General features: G+C 48.4%; 11 protein-coding genes across 13 annotated transcripts; 5 read left to right on the top strand and 6 right to left on the bottom strand.

Moving 5' to 3' along the window:
* Positions 1–3,980: 3,980 nt before the first annotated feature.
* PPTG_18931 (hypothetical protein) lies at positions 3,981–4,685 on the top strand (the record flags this gene model as incomplete). Its single annotated transcript, XM_008917255.1, has 1 exon — positions 3,981–4,685. One exon carries the CDS (start codon positions 3,981–3,983, stop codon positions 4,683–4,685), a length of 705 nt encoding a protein of 234 aa, XP_008915503.1.
* A 417-nt stretch (positions 4,686–5,102) lies between these two features.
* PPTG_24464 (hypothetical protein) lies at positions 5,103–5,264 on the bottom strand (the record flags this gene model as incomplete). The annotated part of the gene is made up of 1 exon (XM_008917285.1): positions 5,103–5,264. The coding sequence occupies one exon, from the start codon at positions 5,262–5,264 to the stop codon at positions 5,103–5,105; it is 162 nt and encodes a 53-aa protein (XP_008915533.1).
* Positions 5,265–7,205: 1,941 nt separating this feature from the next.
* Positions 7,206–7,723, top strand: PPTG_18930 (hypothetical protein; the record flags this gene model as incomplete). Its single annotated transcript, XM_008917254.1, has 2 exons — positions 7,206–7,547; positions 7,604–7,723. The coding sequence occupies 2 exons, from the start codon at positions 7,206–7,208 to the stop codon at positions 7,721–7,723; spliced, it is 462 nt and encodes a 153-aa protein (XP_008915502.1).
* A 3,149-nt stretch (positions 7,724–10,872) lies between these two features.
* PPTG_18929 (hypothetical protein) lies at positions 10,873–11,295 on the top strand (the record flags this gene model as incomplete). Its single annotated transcript, XM_008917253.1, has 1 exon — positions 10,873–11,295. The coding sequence occupies one exon, from the start codon at positions 10,873–10,875 to the stop codon at positions 11,293–11,295; it is 423 nt and encodes a 140-aa protein (XP_008915501.1).
* A 569-nt stretch (positions 11,296–11,864) lies between these two features.
* PPTG_24463 (hypothetical protein) lies at positions 11,865–12,851 on the bottom strand (the record flags this gene model as incomplete). The annotated part of the gene is made up of 1 exon (XM_008917284.1): positions 11,865–12,851. The coding sequence occupies one exon, from the start codon at positions 12,849–12,851 to the stop codon at positions 11,865–11,867; it is 987 nt and encodes a 328-aa protein (XP_008915532.1).
* Positions 12,852–14,657: 1,806 nt separating this feature from the next.
* PPTG_24462 (hypothetical protein) lies at positions 14,658–15,055 on the bottom strand (the record flags this gene model as incomplete). Its single annotated transcript, XM_008917283.1, has 2 exons — positions 14,658–14,809; positions 14,899–15,055. 2 exons carry the CDS (start codon positions 15,053–15,055, stop codon positions 14,658–14,660), a joined length of 309 nt encoding a protein of 102 aa, XP_008915531.1.
* Positions 15,056–16,356: 1,301 nt separating this feature from the next.
* PPTG_18927 (glucokinase) lies at positions 16,357–17,801 on the bottom strand. Its single transcript, XM_008917252.1, has one exon. It carries the CDS (start codon positions 17,733–17,735, stop codon positions 16,587–16,589), a length of 1,149 nt encoding a protein of 382 aa, XP_008915500.1. The 5' UTR covers positions 17,736–17,801; the 3' UTR covers positions 16,357–16,586.
* A 494-nt stretch (positions 17,802–18,295) lies between these two features.
* On the bottom strand, positions 18,296–19,522 carry PPTG_18926 (hypothetical protein; the record flags this gene model as incomplete). The annotated part of the gene is made up of 3 exons (XM_008917251.1): positions 18,296–18,843; positions 18,899–19,168; positions 19,238–19,522. The coding sequence occupies 3 exons, from the start codon at positions 19,520–19,522 to the stop codon at positions 18,376–18,378; spliced, it is 1,023 nt and encodes a 340-aa protein (XP_008915499.1). The 3' UTR covers positions 18,296–18,375.
* Positions 19,523–19,736: 214 nt separating this feature from the next.
* Positions 19,737–21,362, bottom strand: PPTG_18925 (hypothetical protein). 3 transcript variants are annotated; one of them, XM_008917248.1, is made up of 5 exons: positions 21,006–21,362; positions 20,635–20,930; positions 20,496–20,564; positions 20,234–20,434; positions 19,737–20,181 (listed from the first exon to the last, which is right to left on the bottom strand). In XM_008917248.1, the coding sequence occupies exons 1-5, from the start codon at positions 21,097–21,099 to the stop codon at positions 19,837–19,839; spliced, it is 1,005 nt and encodes a 334-aa protein (XP_008915496.1). In that variant the 5' UTR covers positions 21,100–21,362; the 3' UTR covers positions 19,737–19,836. The 3 variants fall into 3 exon arrangements, with proteins under 3 accessions (XP_008915496.1, XP_008915497.1, XP_008915498.1); XM_008917249.1 differs by having other exon boundaries at positions 20,635–21,362; XM_008917250.1 differs by having other exon boundaries at positions 19,737–20,434.
* A 548-nt stretch (positions 21,363–21,910) lies between these two features.
* Positions 21,911–23,885, top strand: PPTG_18924 (hypothetical protein; the record flags this gene model as incomplete). Its single annotated transcript, XM_008917247.1, has 3 exons — positions 21,911–22,729; positions 22,787–23,038; positions 23,112–23,885. The coding sequence occupies 3 exons, from the start codon at positions 21,911–21,913 to the stop codon at positions 23,883–23,885; spliced, it is 1,845 nt and encodes a 614-aa protein (XP_008915495.1).
* Positions 23,886–24,347: 462 nt separating this feature from the next.
* On the top strand, positions 24,348–26,201 carry PPTG_18923 (hypothetical protein; the record flags this gene model as incomplete). The annotated part of the gene is made up of 3 exons (XM_008917246.1): positions 24,348–25,091; positions 25,160–25,486; positions 25,549–26,201. 3 exons carry the CDS (start codon positions 24,348–24,350, stop codon positions 26,056–26,058), a joined length of 1,581 nt encoding a protein of 526 aa, XP_008915494.1. The 3' UTR covers positions 26,059–26,201.
* Positions 26,202–27,714: the final 1,513 nt, after the last annotated feature.

Below are 27,714 nucleotides of genomic sequence, written 5' to 3'. Positions count from 1 at the left end.
CATTTGCTCAACGGAGATCATTGGAGTACAAACGGCGTACTAGTTTTAGGAAGTGCGAGCTTCCCCATTTGAAGTGTGTTTAGTATTGAAACCCACTACAAAGTCGATTTTAGCTGTCGGGAATCGACAACTAACCATGACAAGGAACTCGGAGCCAAGGACGAGAACAGTAGCAGCTGCAACAGCTCCTATTTAAGGTCAAGGCTCCAACAAAGAGAAAATGGCGATGCCAATATTCACGACCGTCGATGCGCCATGTCTCTTAGGCACGTCGCATGCGGAACTAGTGAAATGGCTGAAAGACCGCCGGAACTACGAAGAGATCGTTCGTGAACGCTGTGCTGCTCACGGCGAGGATGTATCCAAGGTGATGAGAAGCGTCAAGAGCTCGTTCGAGCCCACGCTGTTGGACGTCTGGTGTGACCTCAAGCTGAAGATGGACAAGGACACCGTCACAGACGAGATGCTCATGGAGGAGATCCAGGCAGTCGTAGCGACGGTGAAGAACGGCCTAATACCCAACATACCTGCTTTCTTTAAGAAGGAGTTGAAGCTGGATTTGACTCAGACGGACGTGAGCGAGCGAATCCTTCAGTACTTCAGGCTTTTTCGGCAACTAGTCGAGGAGGAAGGTCTAGAAGGCTGTTTTACGGGGAATGAAGGGGCGAAAGAAAAGTGCAAGCTTCTCGTCTCTTCCATCGAGCCACCCGCCCTCCGAGACAACATCAAGTCGGTCATTAAGTACCAGAACAGAGCTGCTGGTGAAAATGAAAGGGATCTTTTCGATTTGGTGGTGAAGATGGCACTCGAGCAGGACAGGGAGTACCGTAGCCGCAAGAAGGCTAACGCTTCTGCACGCCAATCCGAACAAGACCACCGCAGCAAGTCCAGTGCTAAACAGAAGCGTAGTGGCCAAGACGAAGAACAAGCGTCTAGACCTGGTAAATTTCGACGTTCCAGTGGATCTTTTGCTAGAGATGCCAAGCCTGGCGAGAGCAAGGGCCCACGCGATGGCTGCTTAAAGTGTGGTGGTGCTCATTATGTCTCGAAGTGCCCAGACGCTGGTGAAGAAGTAAAAAAAAGAGCTGCTCCGCTCACTTCGGAGTGAAAGGAAGAAGGAGTCTGGAAGAGATGTGAAAAGGACCAAACGCATTAAGGACTGCCTTGTAGAAGGAGACAGAAGTATTCTCATCAACGGGAAATTGCGGATGCCGTATTGCGCTGACTCTGGCTCAGACAACAGTATTATCGGAAGATCCAAGGTGGAGGAACTTGCTAAATTGGACAACCGGGTGGTGTTGCAACCACTAGAGCAGCCAGTACTGAGCAAGGCTGTTGGTGACCGGATCATTACTGCGAGAAACGTGATTGAGGTGCGGATCCTCATTCACACTGCGGCCGGGCCAGTGACACCGACTCAGCGATTCAAATGTCTAGTGATTGAGGCTGAAGAAGAGGAATTTATCCTCGGTCAAGACATCTTACGTACCCTCGGTATCGATGTCAACCAGCAGCTAGAGCAACTCGCACGATCAACACAGGAAAACGACGACCCTATCGAAATGGATGATGATGCGAGAACTCAGACGTTTACGAGTGCAGAAGTAAAGGAGGCAGTTGAGGGGTTGATTCAACGGGCCCTTGAGAATGGTTTTCCACACGAGTTGGAGGAAAGACTACGCGTCATTTGCTTCATGTACGACGTGTGGAGAATCAATTTGGGGCCGGATCCTCCTGCAAGTGTGCCTCCCCTACGGATTAAGTTGACGGAAGGAGCCAAATCGTACCGGTGTAAACCACGGAAGTACCCGCCACACCTGAGGAGGTTTCTACAAGAGTTCAACGAGTAACTCGTGGAGCTGGGGTGGGTATTTGAGAACCCTAACAGCAGGTGGGCGTGTCCTGCGGTGCCTGTCCGGAAGCCTGGATCGTCCGAGTATAGACAAACGAATGACTACCGTCCTGTGAACGCATTGACAGAGCCATTGGTGGGTCTAATGCCAATTCTCCAACTCATAACGGAACATGTGAGGGGCATGAAGCATTTTGGACTGTTTGATTTCATTCGCGAATTCTGGCAATTGCCACTGGAAGAGGGCTGCCGTGAAGTGTTGTCGTATATGACGGACCAGAAGATCTACACTCCCACACGAGTGCCTCAAGGATGCAGTGATGCAGCACTATACTTCCAGAGAACAATGGAAGACTGCTTTCGGAAATTACTGTACAAACATCTTTTAGTGTGGGTGGACGATTTATTGCTGTTCGCTGCGGATACCGAAACTTACCTGAAGAAACTTCAAGAACTGTTGGAACTGATGGACTACTTCGGCTTGAAGCTCAGTGCAAAGAAGACAAGTCTCTATCAAACTACTGTGAAGTGGTGTGGCAAGCTGATCTCGGTGATGGCGTCAGGCACGACCCTGAACGCATCGAAGCACTCAAGCAGGTACCAGCACCGACTACAGCAGGAGAACTTCAGCAGTTTTTGTGCGCTACCGGATGGATGCGCGACAGCATTATCGACTATGCTCGAACTGCAAGGCCCCTACAGTAGCTTCTTGACACCGCCCTGGAGAGCACGAAGAAGACAAAGCGAGTCGCTGCGGGGATCTCATTGGTAATGAACGAGCAGGAACTCGAGGCTTTTAATGCTTTGAAGGAGAGTTTGTGTAACGCAGCGATGTTGGCTCACCCCGACGACGAGGCAACGATTTGTCTTTTCACGGACGCTTCCGACGTTGGTTGGGGAGCTATTGTGACACAAGTGAAGGACTGGGAGGAGGATAGCCGTGTTCCTGATCAATCTCACGAACTACTGACATGCATGGGTGGAACTTTTTCTGGTGCTCAGTTGAATTGGAGCGTCATTGAGAAAGAAGGGTTTCCGATTGTGGTGGCTTGTGAGAAGTTGGATTATTTGTTGTTGAGGCCACAAGGCTTTAAACGTTTTTTTGCGATCACCGCAATTTGATCCACATATTCGCGCCATCGGTGGAAATGAAGAAGCACGTCAGAGGGAAATTACTGAGGTGATCTTTGAAGTTACTGGAGCATCGCTACGTTATCGAGCACATTGACGGCGAAATGAACGTTTGGGCTGACCTAATTTCGAGGTGGGGAGGTTCTCCACAGCCTACGAGCAAGATCTACCGTGTGCAAACCCGTAGCGACCAGGAACCGTTGCAGATCCGACCTCTAGACGATGATCAACTGCAGTGGCCTTCGCTGGATGATGTTCTTGCTGCACAAAGGCAGCACGCACGCTCGCTGCCTGCCGTTTAATTGGTCGAGGATGAACATGGACTACTGAAGACCAATGGTAAAGTGTGGATTCCATCTCGAGCTACTGAACTGTTACGACGAGTCTTCATCGTAGCCCGTTGTGGAGCGCAGGGACACCGCGGACGCCAAGCGATGGAACTCCAGCTCAACCGCTTTTGCTACGTTGATTACTTTCGAGCTTCTGTGGATAAATATCTTTCTCGTTGTCTACTCTGTCTTCATACAAAAGGGGGGAAGGTGATACTGAGGCCATGGGTAGAAACATTCAGAGCAGAGAACAGAAATGAAGCCCTTCATTGGGACTTTGTTTATTTGGGTGAGAGCTTTGGGCCTAGCAAATACCTGTTGGTACTGAAGGATGACTGTACTCACTTCTCGGAGCTGGTCGTCTGTGATTCACCGACAAGTACTGTTGCAGCGGAAGCACTATTGGCGTGGTATAGTCGTTATGGAATACCCAAGATGTGGATCAGTGACAATGGAAGTCATTTCAGAAATGAAGTGATTGGTGAGTTGTGTCGGTGGCTAAGAGCAAGCAGGAGTTTACGGTGGCCTATTGTCCTTGGATCAACGGATCCATTGAGCGTCTCAATAGAGACATCTTGAAGATGTTTCGGACGATGCTACTCGACTACAAGCTCGACACCAAGGACTAGATAGCACTGGTGCCGCTTGTCCAGGCGAACCTGAACCACATGGCTGTACCTTCACTCGGTGGACGTGCGCCAGTGGAGATGTTCACCGGTTTACCGTGCCCATCACCGCTTGAGGCGATATTCGTGGACACTGACCAAGGTCCAAAGAATATTCCGGTAGTGAAATCGAGTGCTACGTGTGAACAGCAATTATTAGAGCTCAAAGAGAGTGTTCAGGAGATGCACCGACAAATGAAGGATCAGCGTGCGAAGCAGACACTGTTGAACCAAAAACAAAGGCGTGGTGAACAGCTGGTGAATTTCTCCGTGGGAGATTACGTGTTGAAGTCCCGTGTTGATGAGAAGGTTGGCAATAAGTTGCTGGTCACATGGATTGGACCGTTCGTCATCACACGCGCTGACTCACATTCGTTTCGCGTGAGAAACCTCATCAGTGGGAAAGAGAGCGACGTACACGCATCGAGACTCAAGTTCTATGCGGATAAAAGTTTGAACGTCAACGAAGAACTGTTGGAGCACGTAGCCTCACAGGGCATCGTACTCAAAGTGGACGGGATCCGTGATCATCGTTGGAACGACCGGATCAAAGACTACGAGCTGCTGATGCATTGGCATGGTTTGGGGGCTATTGAAGATTCGTGGGAACCTATGAAGTCTGTGCGCAAGGACGTGAGGCTCATGGTGGAGAATTATGCAAAGCAGACCAGTGATAACGATTTCACGGCAGCAGTAGTATCGGTGTAGCAGAAGCGCACAAGAGACCACGTGGTGAACATGGGCAAAAAAGACATCGATAGGCTGATGGTCTAAGGCCACGGAAATGTTGAAACCCGATTGCGATGGACTGCATTTGGCGAGATTAGCCTCGGGGGGAACTGTAGTGGGAGATGGTCTAGATGTAGAGCCAAATCTCGCTCACAGGAGTGTACTGGAGATAGGACTCCAGGTACACTAGCTGGCGGTTAGGAATTCAACAAGATAGTTCAGGGTTGAATTAGAAACGGGTTCTGGTTGAAGGCAACCAGAACAGGAGTTAGTTTAGTGGAAAGGAAGTGCTCCAGCCAAGGTGCTGTTCACTTTTCCATTTGCTCAACGGAGATCATTGGAGTACAAACGGCGTACTAGTTTTAGGAAGTGCGAGCTTCCCCATTTGAAGTGTGTTTAGTATCGAAACCCACTACAGACATCGTTTTCAGATGTCTCCGCTCCAAGCTGGTTGAAAACTTCCCATTCCCACTTGAAGCGTTTGCAGATATATTGAGCGAGTTGCTGGACGAAACAAATGGTAGCTTGCGTCTGCCAGACGCCCACGAGGGTCTGCATTTGGATATAACGCGATATTTCTCCGCCTTGCGCGCAACCGCGCAACCATAGTAACGCACGTGTTGCAAGGTTCTAGCAGCGTTTAGGAAGGAGATTGGGAGGAAAATGGCTGCGTAAGCTATGGGACAATAAAGGTATATCTAGAACGCAATCTAGAGGGCACCAAAGAAAAGATTCCCCTCCAATTGATGAGCGAGAATGTCCATTGTTGCTTACGCCGAAAGCAGAAATGTGCTGAGAATGCGCTACACGAGTTTTGGGTGTCACACGGACAGGGGAAATGGGCGTACGTTGTCCGAGTTGTGTTTTGTGGTGCTGCGTATTGAGTGTCACTGGAAGGAATATGCGATAGAGCTCAAGAGTTCAGTAGTCCTATCAAGGACTGGTGAAGATAGCGCAGATATTCATCTCGCCCAGGTGGATCAAGTTTGAATTTAGCAACAGCTACAAAGTGCAGCTTCAGAAATTACAAGCTACGTACCATGACTTGACGCTTGACAAGTGATATGAGAGCTGTCCGTGAACGGAAGGGCACTCTTGATGGTAAATCTGACAATCTGAACGGCGATGTAGCCGGGCTAACTCATGTTCTACAGGACGCAGGTATCCCATGACGTCGACGTCTTGCGCATAACTTCTAGATGCTTTTATTCTAGAACTTAATTCTGACAACATACATCTATCCATCTACTCCGGGTTACTAAATTCAATTAAGCATGGCTAACAGCATGATTTAAGGCCAGTTTTGCGACACACTAACCAGTTCTACAGAGAAGACACTAGCATCGCTACGGTGGACGAAGTAGTTCATAATATCAACACTGCATATTTTTATCGTACGGGAGTACCAACGGCATGCCCCCAATAGTATTGGAGCCCGAACAATAAAAATCTGCATTTGAAAATATCTTGTGTTTGAGAGTTTCATTCTCTAATCGCCAACCTAGTTTTTGTATAAACGATACAGCAACGTCAATTCACGTACACATTGGACATGGGTCGGCACCCTGCTTGGTCACATCTCCCAGCTTACCAGTTAGGGGATAACACTGCCTCGAGAATATAATATGCTGAAAGTTTCAATTTTTAAAGACATGACTTTGCATTTCTATACACGACGCACTTTATGTTCTCAAACTCTTAGCGGTGGTTCTCAATATAGGGTACTTGTCGGAAGCACTCGAAATCGTGGAAACCACGGCACTGGGAGATCAAATGGCGAGAAAATGACAAGCGCTGTCTGAATTGTAAACTACCTCGGCATTTTCCCTTACCAAAACACTAAAACTCTCATGATTCATAGAATGATATGTCACAGAAAGTGGCCGGATCACTGAATAATAACTCTCAGTTTGGTGACGACATGAGATTTTTACGAGATTAAAATGGAACCAAGTATGAAATCATTCGCTAATCAGTCCGTGAAGGCGCATGGTCAACGGGTACACTGAAGCCGTAAGCGCATTCTCATCAAGTTGGACACGAGTGCCGAACGGAGATGTTACAGAGAGGAAACAAAGGTGTCCATGGCTGATTCCCTGTGGAGCAGAGCCAAAAAAGCCAGCGTCGACGACCAGCGAGACGGGTGAGCATCGTACACTCGAAATGTGGTGGGGCGTGGTGCAATGGACAAGGCGTGGGTGCTGCAGTTAAATCACCCCCCCCCCCCCCCCACACACACACACACACATATTCTTATCCACGTTGCCGGATGAGGCGCCCTCCCGCGGATCTGTGAGGCACAATTCGGTCGCTAGAGAGGACTTTGATAAAGAAATGTTCTGGGCCTCGTAGAGACGACGATGACTTAATCTAAGTCGACCCACAGCCTCGAAGCGGCTTAAGCACCCTCTTTGTGCAAATTATGAAGCGGAAGATAAACAATTGGATTTTTTCTTATAAAGTGACAGTGTACAATTGTGAAAACGCTCCGAGGTCAAGATGTTCGATACGTTCTGGCCTAACGATGAGTATGGCAAATATGCTGTCGGTACGGACATACAAGGACTCTGCAAGTTCAATACATTGAGATGTGCAGCGGAATTAGCTGGACGCCCTGATATAGTGAAGCAACAGGACATTGACGACTTTGTGGAGCATCAGGAGACTTCTTGTGGAGAGGAATTAACACATGGCACATCGTGGAAGGGCGTTATCGTCTTCTTGCGTCGTCTACGTGATGCTGGGCGTGATTTCATCTACATTGTTATTGCTTTGGACAATTCCGCGGTTGCTGGACGGCGTGGCGTGGGTGGGCTTTGGAAGATCAATCAAGGATGGAGTGTATGGTGTTGCAGCTTACAACCATCAAAACGTCGGTCACGCTTTCGTTCTCGCAGCTCAGGACAAGAACCGGCTTTATCTACAATTTGGAAGAAGGTAAGCCGATTGAGTCAGCGGAGGACTGGATTGATTTCTATGTTTTTATTCGTCCATCCATTGTCTTCAAGCAGGAGTAGATGATAAGAGTCAGTAGGATTTCCGCGGGCTTGCCTAACTGACAATGAACTTTTCCAGCAAGCATGCGTCTTTGTGCATTGAAACTAGTACTTATGCCTCTTAAATTCAGTACTTGACCGAAGAACGTCACTGAGGGAAAACCTTTAGCATTAAACTATAAACCCAGTGATAAAAAGAACGCGTTTGAGAAGTATGCTTCATGCATTGATGTTATACTCGTACATTATACGGAATGACCAGGTTGGGCTTCAAGGCTTGTATCGTGAGCTTGGTCCTTAGTTCACGGAACTGGCGTTTGTCTAATGCTTTGGAAAGATGTCAGCTATCATTGACTCGATGTTGTAAAAGGCGATGTTAAATTCGTGCCGTTTCACCTTCTCCTGTATAAAACAGTATCTGACATGAATGTGTTTTGACCTTCCGTGATGTTCGGGGTTGTAACAGATTTTGATGCAGCTCTGGTTACCCCCGTAAATAGTATTGGCTTGCGTTGTGGCAAAGCCTAACTCTTGGAGGAGGAGTTTAAGAAATGGCATCTCATGCATGCAGTGGTATAATGCAATGTATTCTGCCTCAGTCGCAGATAGAACCACAGTGTGGTGCTTGCGCGAAAGCCACGACATTGTAATACTGATAACATCGTCACATATCCGCAGACGGAGCGCCTCGTATCAGGACAATTGGCATAGCCAGAGTCACTGTAGGCGATCAGCTTGTTACGTAAATTCTCTGTTGTGATATCAAGCGCTCCACCAAGAAGAAGACCAAAGTTCTTGGCTCCCGATAAATACTTGATACCTCTTACGGCTGCTTTCCAGTGCTCCATTCCTGGATTAGCTAGAAATTGACTGAGCTCACGCATGTAAAATACCATGTCAGGTCGCGTTCCTACCATGGGATACATAGCACTACCAATAGCTTTGCGGTATGGAATGTTATTCATCGCACCTTTCTCTGCCTCACTGACAGGTTGGCTGCTTATGGAGAGTTTAACGTTCCGTTATGCTGGGGTTGCAATAGGGTATGGAATGTAGTTGCTGAAGCGATCAATGACCTTGGTAGCGTACTTGTGTTGGTGGATAAAGATCGTTCGGTTCTTACGGACTCGTTGAATAGACCAATCGAGTAAGTACTTCATCTCCCCTAAATCTGCCATTAAAATTTTCTTTTCCAGGGCTGATTTAAGCTTGCTGACGAGTGCTGGTGCAAAGGTCGTCAACATAGCCTGCTATGTTGCAGGTGACTCTGTTGCACGTGCGGCAAAAGACACATGTGTCTTTAGTGAGTTTGCAAAGCCCTAGACTCTCAAGGAAGGCAGACAACGTTTTATACCAGATACGGGGAGCTTGTTTCAACCCGTAAAGACTCTTTAGCAGTTTGCACACTAGGTGCTCCTTACCCGGAATTTTGAAACCTTCCGGTTGAGCCATGTAGATCCCTTCTTCTAGGACTCCATTTAGGAATGCTGTTTTGGCGGATTTCAAGATCGAGCAGGGCTGCGATCGTAAGAAGGAGTCGGAGTACTTCTATCCTGATAACAGGTAAGGAAATCTCGTTTTAGACAATGCCATATTCCTGAAGGAGGCCTCTAATGACTAGACACTCCTTAAAGCGGTCGATTGCGCTTCGAGCCGGTATATATAACAAAACCCCATCGGCTTGTGAGAATTTTTCTTCCTTTTGGAGGAGATACCAACACTCAAGGGAAGGGACTTATATTCAGATTTAGCCGCATTATGCCGCTGACTAGCGTGAGCGGATTTCATTACCGATTGATACGTAGTGGGCTTGGATACATCCCGAATAGCTAATAATGTGTACAGCAACGTTTGACGCCGCTTCTGCTCTTGAAGATCTTCCTCAGCATTGAGGTTACTTCCGTGTCATTTGTGAAACGGGGTCGCTTTTGGTGCAGTAGGAGACGGAGCATCAGGCGTCGTCTCTCCTCGAGAGAGTAGTACACTTCATGGCTGCCAACTGGCTCCCTAATCGAGGGTAGTACGCGCGTAGGAGATGAATCTGCTGTCGTCGCTATGACAGGTGCTGGTAACGGCTTAGGTGATGAAATAATCACAGGTGAAGGAATAACTACTGGGTCTGGCACAGATGCACAAACTTGTGCTGGGGCAGGTACGACTATTGGGGGGGGGGCAGGTGCTTTCCATTGAGTTTGTACTCCCAGAAGCGGCTCAGATGTTGGTGATAAACCAGCTAGAGGGGGAAATTCGTCCTCTTTGAAGCCTACGTCGCGACTGCAGACAATAGCGTGAGTATGGATGTCCATCGTGCGGTATCCTTCCTTGTGACCGGGAATACCTAGATACATGCGCAACCGACCTCGGGATCGAGCTTGGCTCGGTATTGCTTTGTGATATTTTACACTTCAGCCAAACACTTTTTGATGTAGTCCATAGATGGAACCCGTCTGTACCAAAGAGTCATATGGAGTGCGGTCATCAGTCTTACTACTGGGCGTCAATTAATCAGAGTAGTTACATGACATATAACCTCAGCCCATAGCATATGCTTAGGTAGTTTGCCGTCTAGCAACAAGGCTCTAACACGCTCCATTATAGTACGCATTCGGTGTTCTGCAACTCCGTTTTGCTGTGGGGTATACGCGTTTGTGAACTGCGTATGTGCCCCATACTTTTGGACGGTGACGCGACCAAGTGTCTCGTGTGCTTTGGCAATTATCCGCCTGAAAGACCTGTATGTCGTGGCAGTCCCATATACGAGTGTACAGAAAGGCTGTGACATCCCGTCTGAAAATTTTCAGGACTTTCTTTCTAAAGTCTTCGTAGCACTCATAGAGTTCACTACGATTTTTGATAGGGTAAGTGAACATGAATCGAGAAAAGTCATCGATAAAGATAAAAAAAAGTAGCGCCACCAGTAAGACTAGGCAGGTAATGAAATCGGAATACACCTTTGTCAAATGATATGTGGCACGTTCAGCAACTCTATTAGAGCGTGTTCGCTTTGTGTCCTAGATGGAGATCGCAGTAGAGAAAGGCACATATCGTCTTGATCTGCGTTCGCTCCAGCTCCATCTCCACACATCATTTTAACCAATAGCAAACTATTATTGTTCGTGCACCACTCTGGCTTCGCAGACACCAAGACACCAAGACACCAAGACAGCTTCATGATGATGGCCCGCAAGCAAGCTCCACAGACACAGTACACGCCGCTTTCTCCTTCGCAACTGTCGGAAGATGCTGATCTCCGTCAAGTTGACGACCGGGTATCATTGAGCGTAGGGGATTACGACCCTGGGACGTTTGTTCAGCTCGCCCAACTTTCTTCGGCGCCGACCGCTACACCGGCAGACTCACGGCAAACCATGGAGCGTCAAAGTGCAGTTGCCTCTTTAAGTGTCGATGCAGCGGGGAAAGCACTTACTGCTGGTGGTAGTGCTGCTAGCGAAGGGCCAAATGCTGCGCAAGAGCCCCCCACTACCTTTGCCTGGACACCGAAGGCTGCCGAAGCGCTATTGCGTGTGCGCTACGAGACGATGCGTGACCGCTTTCATCGCAATAAGAGTGCGAAGCAGCTCTCCATTGCTTGAGGGCTTGTGGCAACGGAGACCTCGCGACTTGGCGGGCTCATCGTCGACGCGAAGCAGTGCAAGTCAAAGGTACTGTACGACTATTGACGTGTTGCCGACCAATTGCAATTTGAACATCAATGTAAACGTATTATGCGATCCCAGCTTAAGCACATGCACAAGCAGTATACAGCGTATCGTGTCGCTGAAGGAGCTACGGGTAACGCTACCGATAAACCATTGAAGGAGCCGCCATGCTTTGCTACGATGTGTGAGGGCTGAACAACATTGCTGAAGCATTTAAAGCGGCAAGGGTGCAGAACACAGAAAGCCAAAGCAGCGACGTTTTGAGCTCCTTGAAGGAGTTAACGGAGACAGTTCGATCCCAGGCGCGTAGTAGCGAGGAAATGATGAGCTCTGTTCAGGAGCTGACGCACACAGTGCATGCCCAAACGCTGGCATTGAATAATTTGGTGCAGCTGCTTGCTGCAAACAACAGCACCTCGCAGCGTGAGTGACTGGACTATTGCATCATAAACGCAATAGTAGCAAAGCAAACAGATTGATTTCCCAACAAAATAAATGCTCTATTACGGCCAAAGGAAGCTAGCAATGGCATTCCGCTTCGGAATAGCGACATCTCGTTGGCGGCTCGAGCACGTGGTGTCATCAAAATTAATCTCGTCGTCATCTTCCTCCACGTATCGAGGAATCACAGCAGCATCTCGAAAGCTAATGAACAGATTGTGTAGCACTATCGTAGCAACAATTACATCGCTTGCTTCACGAGGCGTCTCCTGGTTGAGCGGACATTGCAAAATCCGAAATCTGCCCTTCCAAACTCCAAATGTGCTTTCGACTGCCATTCGCGTACTTGAGTGAAAAAAATTGAACTTGTTCTGACGCTCTGTCAGCGACCCACCTTCTTCCCTATCGGAGTATGGAACCATCAATCCAGGCGATAAGGCATAGCCAGCATCACCGATAAAATGCGTTCCTGCAGGAATAATGCTGAAGTGGTTTCGACCGATGGTGCTGTGCTGCCAGCATTTGCGGTCCGACCACGACCCAGGACGCAACTCAACACTCAAAAAAAAATTGTCCATTGTCACGATTGCTTGAACATTCAGCGCAGGATAACTCTTACGACAATAGAAGCCATCAAAATCATCAGGGCGCTCTATCTGAATTAGTGATCCGTCAATGGCCCCAACAACGCCAGGATAGCTGTGGCGTATTGCAAACGCGTCTTCAATAGCACTCCATCTGCTACGGTCACGCGGGAACGAAATTACTCGACACGCTACCAGCTTCAACACGCGAATCACTTCTGCAGTAATTTCCTTAACATAGCTTCGTGACATCCCCATAGCGGCACCAACCTCACGATAACCGCCAGCAGATCCTAGAAAGTAGAGAGCTGCGGCGATTTTCTTTTCGTAAGAATGTTGGCGAACCTTCGCGTTAGCAAACCGAACTCCATGCTCTTGTAGAAAGCGTCCTAGCTGTAGAAACGTCTCCTTCGTACAGCGCATGTTATCCTCAAACCAGCTAGCATAGGCTGCTGATTGCAGCATTGCGTCAAAAGGCAAATACGTCACGGTAAGAATTTGTGAAGGACTCCTCCGAGGAAACGGCGCTCTATCACTCGCAATTGATGCCATGGCGTGCCCTACAGCAGCACACACAACTAGCACTAGATCGTCGTCGTCCATTGATCAAATGTGCTTATCGCCACTCCTCAGTTATCTCCAGCTAAAATTCTCCCTCTCCACCTCTCGGAGGTGGAGACAACATGTACAGAAAAAGTTAATTCTTCTCCTGCTGTGTTGTCGACATCCTTCGCATTTAATCCAATCAGAGACGAGAAAAGATGGTAAGGCGTGGTCGTCTCCATCTACTGCTGCAAAGCGAACACGCTCTTAGAATAAAGTGGTGAAGGTGCTACGGAGTCATCGAACCCGTGTAGAGCTTGGATCCTGGATAGGTCGCGCGAAACACGAACGTTAGGATATCCAAGCCGTTTGTGTAAAAGCAGAAGTGATCGTTGCTTACCTAATGCAACCAGTGCCGTTGAGGTCACTGCGGACCTGGCTTGAAACTGATACAGGTCCGAATTGCTGGTCTTCGGCGCTTCGAACTTGAAGCGCGTGTCCGTCTGCACAGCACACTGCTTGCGATCGAAGTTGGAACCGAAAGTCCTGTTTCACGGCCGCTTGAACTGACAGCAGGCTGAAGTGCAGTTGTGGAGCATACAGAACCTCTTCAAGTTCAAGTCGCTTCGAGTTTTCCTTTGGAGTCAACGACTTCCAGATCAACCCGACCACTTCCTTCTATCGGCGTCTGGTTGTCCCCGCCAACCGTAATGGATCCATCACCGCTGGTGATCTTGGTAAACCATTGAGATTCGTGGGTCACATGGCTGTGCATCCAGAGTCGATCGTTCAGGTTGGCTCAAGTCCTACCTCGGCTTGAGCGGTTTGGCTCAGTGGGGGTGGTAGCAACAGCGATGAATCCAGTCCCACGGCATCCTTCACCACACAAATTCTGGTTGCTGGAATTGTCGTCGTCGTCAGACTCTAGCCGACGGTTCTTGTGCAGATTTTGATCACGCTGCTTATCACCGCTTCCTTGCTTCTGGCTGCCATCCCCATTGCAGTGTTTGCTTCCGTTGTTTCGACCGCCTTTCGAGTTGCGATAAGGGAGATCACGCTTCAAGTTTATCTTGAACGCAAATTTCGCAGGGAGAACCGTTCCATCCTTGACGCGTCCATCACCTAGGTCCCTTTGCTGATCGCGACACTGACGGATATTGTGACGTGGGCGAGCACAGTACGAGCAGACGTTGAAGTCGTTATTGACGTGGGTGTAGACATGTTGAGGTCCGGTGGCTACCAACGTTTGCTCCCCCTTCGTAGTAGTCGTCTCAGATGTGTCATTGGTCAACATGCAGCGCTCATGAGCTTGAATGTCACGAACCTTGCTCTCAATGCTCTGCATCAGGTATTCGTAAGGGATATAGTTCCGTTGGCCCTTCCAGATTCTGAGGTCGTCCTTCCAAGACTTGGGAATCGAGATAAATAGGTAGATCGACTTCTGTCTTGCAGTTACCACCGAATCGGTGACTTCTTGCGCGGCTTTCATCGCGTTTTTGAGCGTTAGAAATAAATCGGTCAAGTTGAAGTCTTCTGCGTACTTGATCTCCATGAAGTAGTTTGAGTCGCCGTGAAAGGCCGCTCCCTCATACTTCTGACTGATGGGCTTGAATATCTCGTAGGAAGTCGTAAGGTTCTTGACAAGTCGAACATGAGTGTTGTCCATGATCTTCATCAAGAGGCTTTCGTCTTGGGTTCTTGACGGCGACTCTCACGCTGACTAAGTGTCTAACGCTTCACTTTGCGCTTGCGCCCTTGGCGATGGCCGAATGAGCGAATCGCAGGTAAGTCTTCGCGCTCGGTCGGTGTGTCGATGTTATCACCAGAGTCTTCGTAGGAGTCGGACTGTGGCTTGAGGTCTTCGTCACTTTCGTCGTGGTCTACTGCATCGGAGTCGACTTCGGCGCTCTGAGCTGGCTGTGCTTGGATGTATCGTCCTTATCAAACAAGTCGCTCCCGCTTTCTTCACTCTCTTCATCGGAGATGCCGTCGTAGTCGGGCTTCTTCGCATAGACGTGGAGACGTTTATCATCGAGGGTTGCGCACGCGCGAGTCTTCCAAACGTCGAAGTTCTCGACGCCAACGAGGCATGGAAATTTGTCGCTCGTGGATTGACTTGGGTTCATAACCTATGGCGTGATTAGCTAGTGATAAAAGAGAACGTAGAGAGAAGAGTTGTGTTGAGGAAACGTCAAAGACGGAGTGAGGATCCTTAGACTTAAGAAGTTACTGCCAGCTACGCACCAGCCATTAGAGTCGACGCGAGTCGATTATACGTATAATAACACCAGTCATAACGACTAAAGGAGGACCTATTAGATCAGATTATAATCTGTTATAGAGTTTCTGTTGTGAGTAACCAGAGGCTACTTCGACAAGAGGCAAGTCTCGCTAGTAATCTCCCGCGCATGCATTGAACACAATAGAGTGGTTTAGCAGAAAGCTACGAACGTGTGACGCCCAGTTTTTTTTTTTTTTGCGAGGTAGGCCAGAGACGAGCGTCACACGTTCGTTCAATTAATGTAACTACGACTGATAAACTTTCTACAAGTTGTTTACAATAGCGTATATAAATGTATACTCATCCAGCATTGTATTCGAAAACTGTATAGCACAATTTGGTGGAGCACAGTCCACATCTTGCAGCAGGAGTCACCAGCCAGCCACCGATGATGGAGTCTTCTCGCCCGACCAAGAAGCGCAAGATACAAGTCCTATTTGACGACAACGACGCGTACGCCCCGCACCTCGACGGGCTCCATATGCCGCATTCAAGAGAGAGCAGCCCGCTGCACTTAGCGTAGATGAGGTCCACCATGTAGCGAAAGATCAGGCACAGAGCCGTAGTTGACCTGCCGAACATCACCCCAAGATTCCCGTACCGCCCGGGGTATGCAAACCGGCGCAACATCCTCAACTCCACCAACAGGAAGGCGGCTTGGTAGTTTGTAGTCTTCTTCAAGCCGTAGCGACTTGTGCAGGCGAATTACGCCACGCTTCCAGAACCGGAAATTAAAACGACAGTCTCCGTCGCTTAATGCGTTGAAATTGAAGTTGCCCTTCAGTGCGAGGACGGGCCTTGGCACAGGGGTTGGGCGATGAGCAAAGCGGCGTCCTACGAGGTCCAGCATAGCTACTGTGAGAACAAAGCTCTCCTCGAGCATCTTGACTGACTTGTGTGCTTCGTGAATGAAGTGTACAACTAGGAAAGAGGGTAGCCTCGCGTTCGCTTTGCTAAATGCATTGCTGGTCAACCAACGTGTGGTGATGTGTGATCAGGGTTGTGTAATTGGCGCCAGTCTATAACTCGTACACGTTCCTGCTGCTAAACCACTCTAATATTGCAATAGTAAAAACAATCCCTACACGACGCGAGTCGTAAAAGGTGTTCTGAATTTTCAAAAATCTCCAAAAAATATTCTCTCAACTGGTATGCAACGCGGGGCTCGAAGCGAACACCGCGCGGTTTGCTATGGCTACGCACCACTCACCTTAGCAACAACAAGCAAAATTAAGGAATATTGGGGGGAAAATCCAAATTTTGATTGGACTGTATTCCCAGACCAAAGCATTGCCTCTAGTATGGATTCGGGTTGCCTCATATCAAAAACGCGATCTTCTATTAAAATCGTCACACAACTCGACCTAGACGATAGCTTATTGAGACTCCGTCAGCAACTGGTACGCGTAGTAGTGGGCTCCACGTTCGCCCAAATCCTCGTTTAGGACCAAGTAGATGGGGCAAGCCTTGATGGCAGGACTCACACGACCCTTGTCGAACACAGACTTGAGGAAAATGTCCTTCTTAGTGAAGTAGTCCAGGTTCTTGGGGGCCAGACCACCCGTGATGTAGAAGCCACCGCGAGGCAGATACTTGAGCATCGCGTTACCAGCCTCACGGCCATACGCACCCACGAAGATCTCCAGAGTCTGGTTGCACAGCTCGTTCGTCTTGGCGTTCTCACCGATCACCTTGCCCTGCTGCGTGTTGGCAGTCAGGAACTGCTCGTGCACCTTCGGGTCCACCTTCTCGGGGAACTTCTTGGCCAGGAACTCGTAGATCGTAGCCAGACCAGGGCCAGACACAATACGCTCCACCGAGAAACGCTGACTGCAGCCCAATTTCGTCTTGATCTCGTTGTACAGCTCGATTTCAATTTCGTCGGCAGGTGCAAAATCGGTGTGGCCACCTTCGCAGGCGAAGCACGAGTACTGGCCGTCCATACCAGGAGTCAGAAAGCACTCGCCAAGACCGGTACCAGCGCCAATAGTGGCCATAGGAGCAGTCTCGTCCTTAGGAGCGTCATTGAGCACAATGTACTCGTGTGGGCGTAGTGTAAGCAGACCGTAGCCCATCGCGGCGAAGTCGTTGATCAGACGAACCTTCTTGATGCCCAATTCCTTCTCAAGACCAGGACCATCGATCTTCCAGCCGAATTCGACGTTTGTAAAGTCAACCGTGTTCTTGAGAATGGGACCAGCGCAAGCGAGTACGCAGGCTTCAGGGATCTGGTCCACGAGCTTTGCTTCGTTTAGGAACAAGTGGCAGACTTCGGCGAAGCTGGCGTAGTCCTCGTTCAGATACTTTTTGGAGAAGAGCATCGATCCAGGGGCGATATCACCCTTGGTGTGCTTGGAGTCCTTGGGGATATTCCACAGCGATAGACGCGTGTTGGTGCCGCCGCAGTCACCGGACATGATGAGATCAGTAGCCATGATGCTTGAGTGATGACTTGTTCTTACGCCTTGAGCTCTGGTAGGTGGATTCGGAAATGAGGTCGGCATTGACGATCTTTCAAATCGCATACGATGCTGCTTTGTGTGCTGCTTTGTGGATGGGTACGTGGCGTTGAACCAAAGCAGTGGTTCAAGTTGGCACGCTATCATTAGCCTGTAGCTTCTGGGGCTTATGAGCCAATTCCGGCAAAAAACTTGGATTCTATTCGCTGAGGATTGGTGATTATGCGCAGCCTCAACTTCAGTTTCGTATTTATGCAGCGCCTTGTTTCAACGTTACTGTACGCGAGCAAACCAGCATGGCGTCAAATGCACCAGTTCATTCACGAAGTACATGTCGAATGCTCATTTGGCTGCGTTCTGCTCGTGTAAGCATGTCAACTACGCATTTTTTGCAGTTTGAGAGCGATTCAATCGGTATAGACAAGGGAGGTTTAATGAGTCCGAGCGTATGAATACTCATGCGCGCTCACCTCGAGAGGTCTATGCACTACTTGCAGTTGAATACGCCAGCTCGTTTCTCTCAGCGGAGGACATCAGTCACCATGTTGCCTACTTCAGTCGCTATGCCAATTGAGATGCCACCCTGATCATACTGACTTGAAGCGGGATTAAGGCCTCCCCCCATACACACACTCAGCTAAGGAACATGTATTGTAGCGCGGTGAAAAAACTATAGCTTAAAGTTGTTGAAATGTGCATTGGAAGCTTACACTTCGACAAACTCGCTTACTGAGGACTTGGAATCCATATCGACTACCGATTCTTGGCGCACCACCGACACGACAGCGGCCGGTGCACTCGGCTTCGGACCAGTTTCGTTCGCGCGGTTGCTGCTGTTAGCAACCTTTGCTTGGCCGACGACAATCTTACGTGCTACACCTGGGCCGTGGTCGCGCTTACTAACTTTGCTCAAGTTCGACGTCATCGAAGCGATGTTGCGCACACTGGAAGCAACACTCCAGGTCATCACCCAGTAGCAGAAGAGCAATGAGCCGTGCGATGCTAGGATAGCTGCCTGAGACCCCTTCATTACAAGACCGCCGTCTCCCATCCCTTCAGCGTTGAATGTGTAGCTGGCTGCTCCCATGCCCGAGTAGTGAGTACCGCAAACAGCGATGCCCATAATAAGAGCACTGCCCAGTCGAAGCAGCTCACTGTCCTGGAAAAATGTCAACTGCACTTAAAATGTTAGTTTTTACTACCAACAATTGTTAGCACACAGCGCTTACCGCTCGGAAAAGGATCCAGAACGCCGCCGTCGCCGTGAAGAACGCGATAAGAACAGACAATACCACAAGTCCAGCGGTTAAGGTCATATCAGCGTGCGTTCGCTGGGCCATCATGCCCAGATAATGCATGACGAGCACACCGAGAGCAGCAAATAACCCTCCACCGGCGATCCTGGGTAGACGCGAGAATAGTGCAATAAACTTAATGCGTTTCGCAACTTTCTGCTTGTTAACAACGTCTGACATGGCTGTTGATGCCAGATCTTTCACCTATAATGACAAAACCCACAGCAATAAGTACAGTGAATCTACTTTAGTTGCTAACCTCGAATACTGTACCAGAATGCTTTTGCGTTTCTCCTGTTCGAGCTCGAGGAAGAATGGATCAGCAGAGGCAATTTTTAAACCAACGAAGACCCCACCAACGGCACATATGAAGGAAAGTATCGTCAGGCCAGCCTCAAAGTCCACCGTGAGCACCGATCCATCTTCTCGCGACAGCTCGAGTGCGTTCATGCCAGTGAAATGCATACACCAAATGCCACAACCACCCAATGCAATTGATGATAGCAACATGAGAATAAACTTGTCCCTAGTATCAATGGCACTGCGCCACTTCTCCATCAACTGGATCGCTGCAAGTAAGTGAGCGAGTGAGCGAATCAAGTAGAAATTCAAAGGAATCGTTGAATTGCATACTGCAGAAACTTCCGGTGATAGCAATCAGATACGATAGGAAGATCTTGGACACCAACCAGTGCTGCGAAATCCCCTCAACCTCGCTGGACATTGCTGCGTTGATCTTGTCTTGGCTGATGCTTACAGAGGAATTTGAAGACTCCAGAAGCGAACATTTTTTTTTTAGCAGATATTTATAGTTTTGTTGAAGATTCGAGTTGCACTCACTAACTTAGCGGTTTAGCTAGTCTAATATATCACTAACCCACGTGAATTCTTTGGTTGCTGTTTTTTCTACTCTTTGATTTATCGTGTCGAGATACACCTTCTCGGATTGTCGTTGCAGTTGCGGACATCTCAGCAATACGCACGCTGCGCACTACGCTGAAGCTCGCTAGCCAGTAGCATGTCAGGAGTGCCCCATGAGATGCAACGATCGCAGCTTCGGATCGATTAATGATAAACCGCGTGGAGCCCGAGAAATTTTCAGCGCTGAGCTTGTATGATGCGGCTCCCATACCACAATAGTGCGTTGCACAGACTGCGACGCCCATTATCAATGCACTACCTAGTCGTAGAAGTTCGCTATCTGGCATAAATGTCAACTGTACGGGATGTCAGTATTAATGACATCAAACCACTTTTGTCACCACTTACAGCTCGGAAAAGGATCCAAAAAGCAGCGTTGGCAGTGAAGAAGGCGATGAAGACCGATAGTGTTACAATTCCCGCGTTCAGCTCCATAGTGGCGTTCGTACGCTGCGCCATCATACCCAAGTAGTGCATTCCCAGAACCCCGAGCGCTGCAAATGCTCCCCCAAGCATAATGAGCGATAATCGCGAGAAAAGAGCGATAATCTGCAGAAAAGAATCGTTAGTAGTGCCCCTTCTCGTTAACTTTGCAACTGGCATGGCTCACTTTGATTCGGCGGGTGACAGCATTTCTATTCACAACCGCAGACATTTTCATGTTTTTTAAGTTTGCAGCCTAATTCACGCAGCAGAAATTAAACATATTCAACAGAACAACCTGCATTAGCCACATTAGAGACGCTTACCAGCATCTCTTTGCGTCGGGCAGCTTCCATTTCAAGGAAGTATGGATCCATGGACGCAATTTTTAGTCCGATGAGCACACCCAGCACCGCGAAGATGAAAGACAGGATCGTAAGACCCAACTCGAAGTCCATTTCGAGAGATGTTCCATCCTCAAATTCCAGCTTGAGTGCTGTCATGCCCGTGAAGTGCGTGCACCAAATACCGCACCCACCCAGTGCAAGGGCAGAGAGCGACAGCATAACCCGCTTGTGCACGACACCGTCGACACGACGCCAGTTCTCCATGAGCTGAATTGCTGCAATGTCAACAATAATCCATTGTGGGTGCTTGTTTGTCACAACTAAAGTATTATAGCAATAGCGTCACTCACTGCAGTAGCTCCCAGTTGTGGAGATCAAGTACGAGAGCAGGATCATGGACCATGACCAGAACTGATGAATACTCGAACCGACATCACTCGTCATTCTGCGCTCGCGTTGTTATGAAGACCCCCGTGTGCTGTATCTGCGCTCTTTCTTGATTGCACTGATATCTCAACTAAGCCCTAAGAATAACGCAGATATACTTGGTGTCTTGATCTTGTTGTGGTCGTCTCAAGATATATTTGGCCACCAAGACCAGCGCTTAAAAGACCAGCGAATCTACGCGTAGGATCCTTTAACTTGCTCCTTGTACATGCACTCCACGTACTTGAACGAGCCATCATGGCAGTGCCATGATCTCTCCTATTGAGTTCTGGTTGAAGTGCATTGGCCAATATCGTGCCATTTACGTGTACCACACACTGTGGTACCCCCGAAAGTTGTGGGTACTGGCTCAAATCGCACCCGATAATGGCGACAGAATCAGAAAGATTGTGCATGATTACTCTGCATTCCACCAATCATAGGCTCCACTTTTTGTTTCGACCAATCAAAAGCTGCTTAAAGAATGTATGCTCTCTCCCGATAAATTCAGCATTTCCCAGCCTGTAGATCATACGATTTGCAACCACTACATATCTCTAAAAGGGTAAATAAGTGCAACGGCGGACCACAACTTAAACGGGAGGTTCATATCGCATGTACCACACCTTCATCAATTCGTCAAAACAATGCCATTTTCATCCAATCACAACACTCCTTCCATCGTCTTCGAGAACACTGTTCGCTTGCAGTCACTAAGAAGCGTCAAGGCGGTTGGAAGCACGAGGAATCAAATCGACCTTGAGCGGTCTGTTGGTCTCATTGAAAGCGCACCCACCCCACCTACAACAGATACAGAACAGATACAGCCATGGCAGCGGGACTTCCAGACGACCTCGTGCTCGAATACGACATGCTGCAGCTCGTGGACGGCGACGACGTCTCGAACAGCTTCATGGACACACCAGCGTCCCCCGCGGCCTCGTCGAACGTCGAGGATCTGCTATCCAACTGCTCAGTGGGCGTGAGCATCTCTACGTCAGCTGCAGACGCTGCTGCGGCCTCTAGCGCCTCCTGCGCGTCGTCTGCATGCGCCTCAGGTGGCGCCGGCTGCTCGTCCGCCACTGCCACGAAATCCCCAGAAGCAGAGACCAACACTCATGACGAGTTTGCCGAGTTCCTATTGGACGGTGAGCAATTTCTGCGCGACATGGAGAAGGTAGTAAAATTAGACTTGGACGAGAATCAGAAGAATCAGACCGCACTCGAGCAGAGTGATGGTGCCATCGACCTGGACGCCTTCACGGACCTGGACATGCTGCCTTCGCCCTGTCCGAGCGCGCCCAGCACGTGTCCCAGCACAATGGACGGGTCTCCATGCAGGACGGACGTGGACGAGTTCGATGTCGAGTGTCCGTTGTTGACCGAGGAGCAGAAGGAAGAGGAAGCGGCCAAGAAGTATCATGAGGCGTTGATGGGCCACATTCTGCCTCCCATGTCTCCTCCCAGACTTCCACACACAAATTCAACGCTGTCAACGTCGTCTGAGACGTCTTCGCTTGGCCACACGACGGACGGGAGTGTGACGGCGTCGCCGTTGCCTTCAATGCCTGAGGAAACAGTGAAGGAGCCTGAACACTTGGAAACTCATGACGAAGAGGACGAGGAGATGGAGGAAGAAGCCATGGAAGTACGTGGAGATGTGTGATATTATGTTAGGGAGGGCTATTAACGCCGTTGTTCTTAGGACGAGATGGATTTGCTGGAGAAAGAAGCCAAGTATTTGGACGCACAGAGGGATTTCCTGCAGTCTCGTGCCAAGTCCAGTCGTCCTCAAAGGAAGAGTATTAAGCAGCGTCGTCCACGTGATACAGAGCAGACGAAACAGCTGGCAAAGAGTCAGGAGGACAACCAGCTCCTGAACGACTTGGTTGCACAACAGAAGGTTTATCAGGATAACTTCAAGGCCATGCTCGCATTCGCTCCTGTGAACGATGTGGTATGTGAACATTGCTATTGTAATTATTGAAGTGATAGATGTTCTAATTGTTATTTTCTAACGTGGTATTTAGCGTATGGCTTTGATGACCCCCATGGAGTCGTACATTCGTCTTGGCAAGGACTTTAACGAGCGGAGAAAAACAATTCTGTCTCTTCGTGAGGAGAAACTCGACATGACGTACAAGTTCATTGAGCAGAAGGCTGCGGGTCTGGATATCAACCAGCCGTACCAGTACTCCGATATGTTCGAGAAGTTCGGCAAGCACTACTGCGTCAACTTCGCCATTTCCAAGTACGATGGCGTGAGTGTCTTCCAGGTTGGACGCGCCATCTACGAACAGATTGCAGGCAAGGACGAGGCACTAAACAACGCGATGGGATCCACTACCATCCGCGAGTCGTTTGATACCATCAAATGTAACTTCATGCACCAGCGCATTGTGTCAAGTATGAACTGGGAAAATGAGGGCGAAGATGCCGAAAAGATGCCAGACATGGAGTCAAACGCCATTTTCTATTGCCGGTTTGGAGACAACTCCGCAGTCTTAGCTACAGATTACATCGATCAGGATGATCTCCACCCATACGACACATCAAATCGCATCCGTAAGGATGTTTCTAGCGGCGTGGTGCTGTCTGGCCACACGGATGCTGACGGCAAGAAGTTTGTCGTGATGAAGCGTTATTTGATGGCCAAGTACCACATGTACCCGCACAAGGTGTCGCAAGAACAACAAGATCGTTTCTTCGCCAGTATGCCCAAGTGCCACGACACAATGAAGACGCTCATCGTCGACCGGCTCCAGCGCAATGAGACGGGCTGTCCGTGTGCTGGTGAGGACTGAGCGGCTTCAGTAAATAACGACATTCTGGAGCTGGCAACCGAGAGGATGGGGCGACCATCTCGGTTTTTCATTTTTCTTCTTCTCACATCTCCAAATGCGTTCTCTGGTCGCGTCGTGGACATCCGTTGAAGCCGAACCAAGGAGCAGGACCAGGGACTGTGCTTTACATCTGGAGCGAGTGACTACCGATAATTATGTGGCAGCTGCTGTTAAGCGCTCCTTGCGTCGAGTTTTGTCTGCATGACAGCTCACCCGCTATGATGAATAAAAACATTCATTGGATTTGGCCAGTTCTTCTACATGCAGTCAAAACTTTTGCATAAAAATCACTCGAAATGACATTTTCTTATCTTGTTAGCCAATAAGAGCGCTTTATCATAACATACACCAATCATATTGTGTAGAAAGATTGTAAATAGACTGAAAATGTCACGTGCCTCATAAATGGAATTTGCGCTGAACATGGGTGTGGAGCTTCCTGCCGACTTGGTGCGCGACTATGACATGCTGCAGCTCCTGGACGAGGACGACGATGTCCCTTGCAGTCCCTCAGCCAAGCCAGTATCCCCACTCTCGTATCTAGAGCTTGAAATACCTGCAGACTGCCCCATGAGCGACGACACTAGCTCCTCCACGTCTTCACCCGCTCAGTCTCCGAAATTAGGAGAATTTCTACTTGAAGACGAGCTGTTTCTAAAGGACATGGAGCAACATGATGATGCAATCAACCTGCCGGACCTGGACATGATGCTGCCTTTAAGTCCACGCGCAACCTCGTGGCTCGACGCACTGCCGGACCCTCCGTCCCCGTCATGTAATACGGACGAGGAGCTGGAGAGCCCGTTGGCTGTACAGCAGTTGACTCCAATACCAGTATCTCCACTGAGTCTGATACACGGTGATTCGTCATCATCGGACGAGTCTGATAATACTGAATCTCCTGAAGATGGAGAAACTGAATTATTAAGGAGAGAAGTGAAATATTTGACGGCGCAGAAGGACTTTTTGGAATTTAAAGAGAAGAAAGACAAACCACGACGCAAAGGTGTCAAGGACAGAAGAAAAGAACGGGATATTGCGAGCGAATTGAAGATGCTTCTCAAGAGCCAGGAGAACAATCAACTGCTGAACGGACTCACCATGCAGCAGAAAATGTATGCGGACAACTTCAAGGCTTTGTTGACTTTCGCACCAGTGAACGATGTGGTACGGCGGAAAATGCTATTTTCTATTGTATTTTTTTTTTACTAATGGAGTTTATTGTTTGTGAGCAGCGGATGTCATTGATGACGCCGTTGGAGTCGTATATTCGGCTTGGAAAAAACCCAAATGAACGGAAGAAGACTATCCTTTCGTTGCGGAAGGAGAAACTGGACATGACGTACAAGTTCATTGAGCACAAGACACAGGACATGGACTGCACCCAGCCTCACGAGTTTTCGGATGTGTTTGACAAATTCGGCAAACACTACTCCGTGAATTTCACTATATCCAGATACGACGGAGTGAGCATTTACCATGTAGCGCGCGGTATCTACAACCAGCTCACTGAAAAAGACGAATTGTTAAATGATGCGATAGGGATTACTGCGTCGCGAGAGGTAAGTTTTGTTAGGGTACTTCCGGACTTGATCAAAATGCACTGACTTAAGGTTGTCGGCAGTCCATTGGTACGCTCAAGTGCAACTTTATGCACCAGCGCATTATCGCGAGACCGAACTCAGACAAGTCAGTCAAGACACCCGACTTGGAGTCGAATGGCGTTTTTTACTGCCGGTTCGGAGATAACTTGGCAGTGCTAGCGACTGACTATGTTGACCGAGACGAATTACATCCATACGATGAGTTGAATCGCATTCGAAAGGATACGTCAAGCGGCGTGGTGCTCACTGCCCACGAAGATGCAGACGGCAAGAGATATGTGGTGATGAAGCGATATACGATGACTAAGCTCCACATGTACCCGCACAAGGTCTCTCAGAAGCAGCAAGATCGTTTTGTCCGCAACATGGTCCATTCCCACGACAATATGAAGAGACTTGTTGTAGACCGCGTACTGCAACGTAGTGATACTGGGTGCTCGTGTACGGGCAATACGACGAGTTGTTGCTGCGCTAGTGATGAGGCCAGCATTCCTTGTGGAGGCCACCGTACCGCACAAGTGTCTATATAATTTAATCATGAATTCATATTCTAAAACTGCAGCGCCACACATGAATAATTTAAAACACCCTTTGTCTAGCTTACAAGACATTTTGCTCCGAACGTTGGCGCAAGGCGCATTACGAGCGATAATCTTTTTCAATGGAATGGAAAGAAGTTAAATAAAACTTTGTGATCACGTCACCTGTTCAGATTACTTTTTTGAGCCATCGAATTGACTGAATATTCAACAACTTATGGTCCTTATCTCCCTTCCGAGCTCACTTCGTTGTCTGATTAGTTAAAAATTGATCTGTCTGTACAAATTAGAGTACAAAATCGGTTTGATTCTCATGTGCAGAAATACTCGAATGTATAACAGCAATTAGTTATAACCTATATTTAAGCTGTAAGATCCATGGTCGCACGAATTTTTGTACATGTAGTGTGTCGTAATTTTCTGTCGTTATTTGGTAAAGTGATCGGGTAGGTAGCCTGCAACGGACGAGATTTGGTGAAGTACACTAAAGTTTTACCGGGAGGGATACGGAGTATCCTATAGGACATTATATCGTTTCAAAATGTCGACTGAGTTACAAGGAGACCTTCAAGGAATATTCTGCTTGGACGACCTTCGTTCAACTTGCCGCGCGTGCCACGGAATATGATGGCCAGGCCCTAACGCATATACGTCAACGAGAACTGCCAAGTACTACTCAAGTACCTTACAAGGAACGATGTCTTCGACATCAAGAAAAGAAAGGCTCTCGAAGGATTCAATGCGTACGCGTGGCAAACCGCGACTATAAATGAAGTCGCACTCGCATCAAGTTCTCCTTCGAGGGAACACTGCCAGTCGGCGTCTTCGAGATCGAAAATCTACCAGTTATTTTTCTGGTTGCCATCTTGGGCTAGCTGTTCTCGAACAGCGTTGTCTTAAATATTTTATATCTAATTCAATGAGGGACATTGCATTGGTGAAAGACGCTAATAGTGTTTAGCAGCTGTAGTTCCTCACGTAGTGATGACATGCAAGTCATATCGAATGGTTCTGGCGTCTTCTTGTCCCGCTTGAAATTTTTACGGAATAAAATGTTCCAGATTTGTTTTCATATGGAACCCAATCCGATTTATTTATACGATTGATATTTTTGCATACAGGAAGAAGTCCTACACTATCACCAATTACTGGGGGCCGGTAAAAAAAAATGTTATTCTGTTCTCTGAAATTTATTTCAGAGTTAAGAAGGGATCCGATTCGAGGTATTATTCTTTCAGCTATTAAAGTCCTGTCTAAAGCGATGCCGATTAGAAATATAGGCATAAATACTATAAGTAATATAAACCTCTGATCTTTGATGTTGATGTGAAACTGATAAATTAGCTGAATGTTACCTGTGTCGTCCGGACCGAGTACTAATAATATTACGCAAGGTTGCAAGAAGGTGACCGGCTCATAAGCTTCATTGATAGAAATATAAATATAAAACCTACTCTACTCCCGCATCGGTGCATGTAACAGCCTCTTCACTATGATACATTCAACTTGACTGCCGCTGCGTCAGTGGCTAGGAAAGGGTGATAAAAGCAACTAGCAGATGCTGCGGCTGCGAAGCAGGCGCAGGAGATGCGTCGTCAGGTATCCTCCGTAGGTTTGCTAAATTTCAGAGCTTCATCGGGCAAAGCA

The sequence above is a fragment of the Phytophthora parasitica genome, assembly GCF_000247585.1.
Source record: "Phytophthora parasitica INRA-310 unplaced genomic scaffold supercont2.97, whole genome shotgun sequence".
Classification (NCBI taxonomy): Eukaryota; Oomycota; class Peronosporomycetes; order Peronosporales; family Peronosporaceae; genus Phytophthora; species Phytophthora nicotianae.
Note: the sequence above shows the minus strand (reverse complement) of the source record. Positions and strands in the feature narration are given on the sequence as shown.

Coding starts and splice junctions, on each gene's coding strand:
- PPTG_18927 (XM_008917252.1), bottom strand. CDS start 17,735: ATGCGATTTGAAAGATCGTCAATGCCGACCTCATTTCCGAATCCACCT.
- PPTG_18925 (XM_008917248.1), bottom strand. CDS start 21,099: ATGACGAGTGATGTCGGTTCGAGTATTCATCAGTTCTGGTCATGGTCC. Junction 20,435..20,495: donor CTGTCACCCGCCGAATCAAA/GTGAGCCATGCC, acceptor TCTTTTCTGCAG/ATTATCGCTCTTTTCTCGCG. Junction 20,182..20,233: donor TTTGGATCCTTTTCCGAGCT/GTAAGTGGTGAC, acceptor CATCCCGTACAG/TTGACATTTATGCCAGATAG.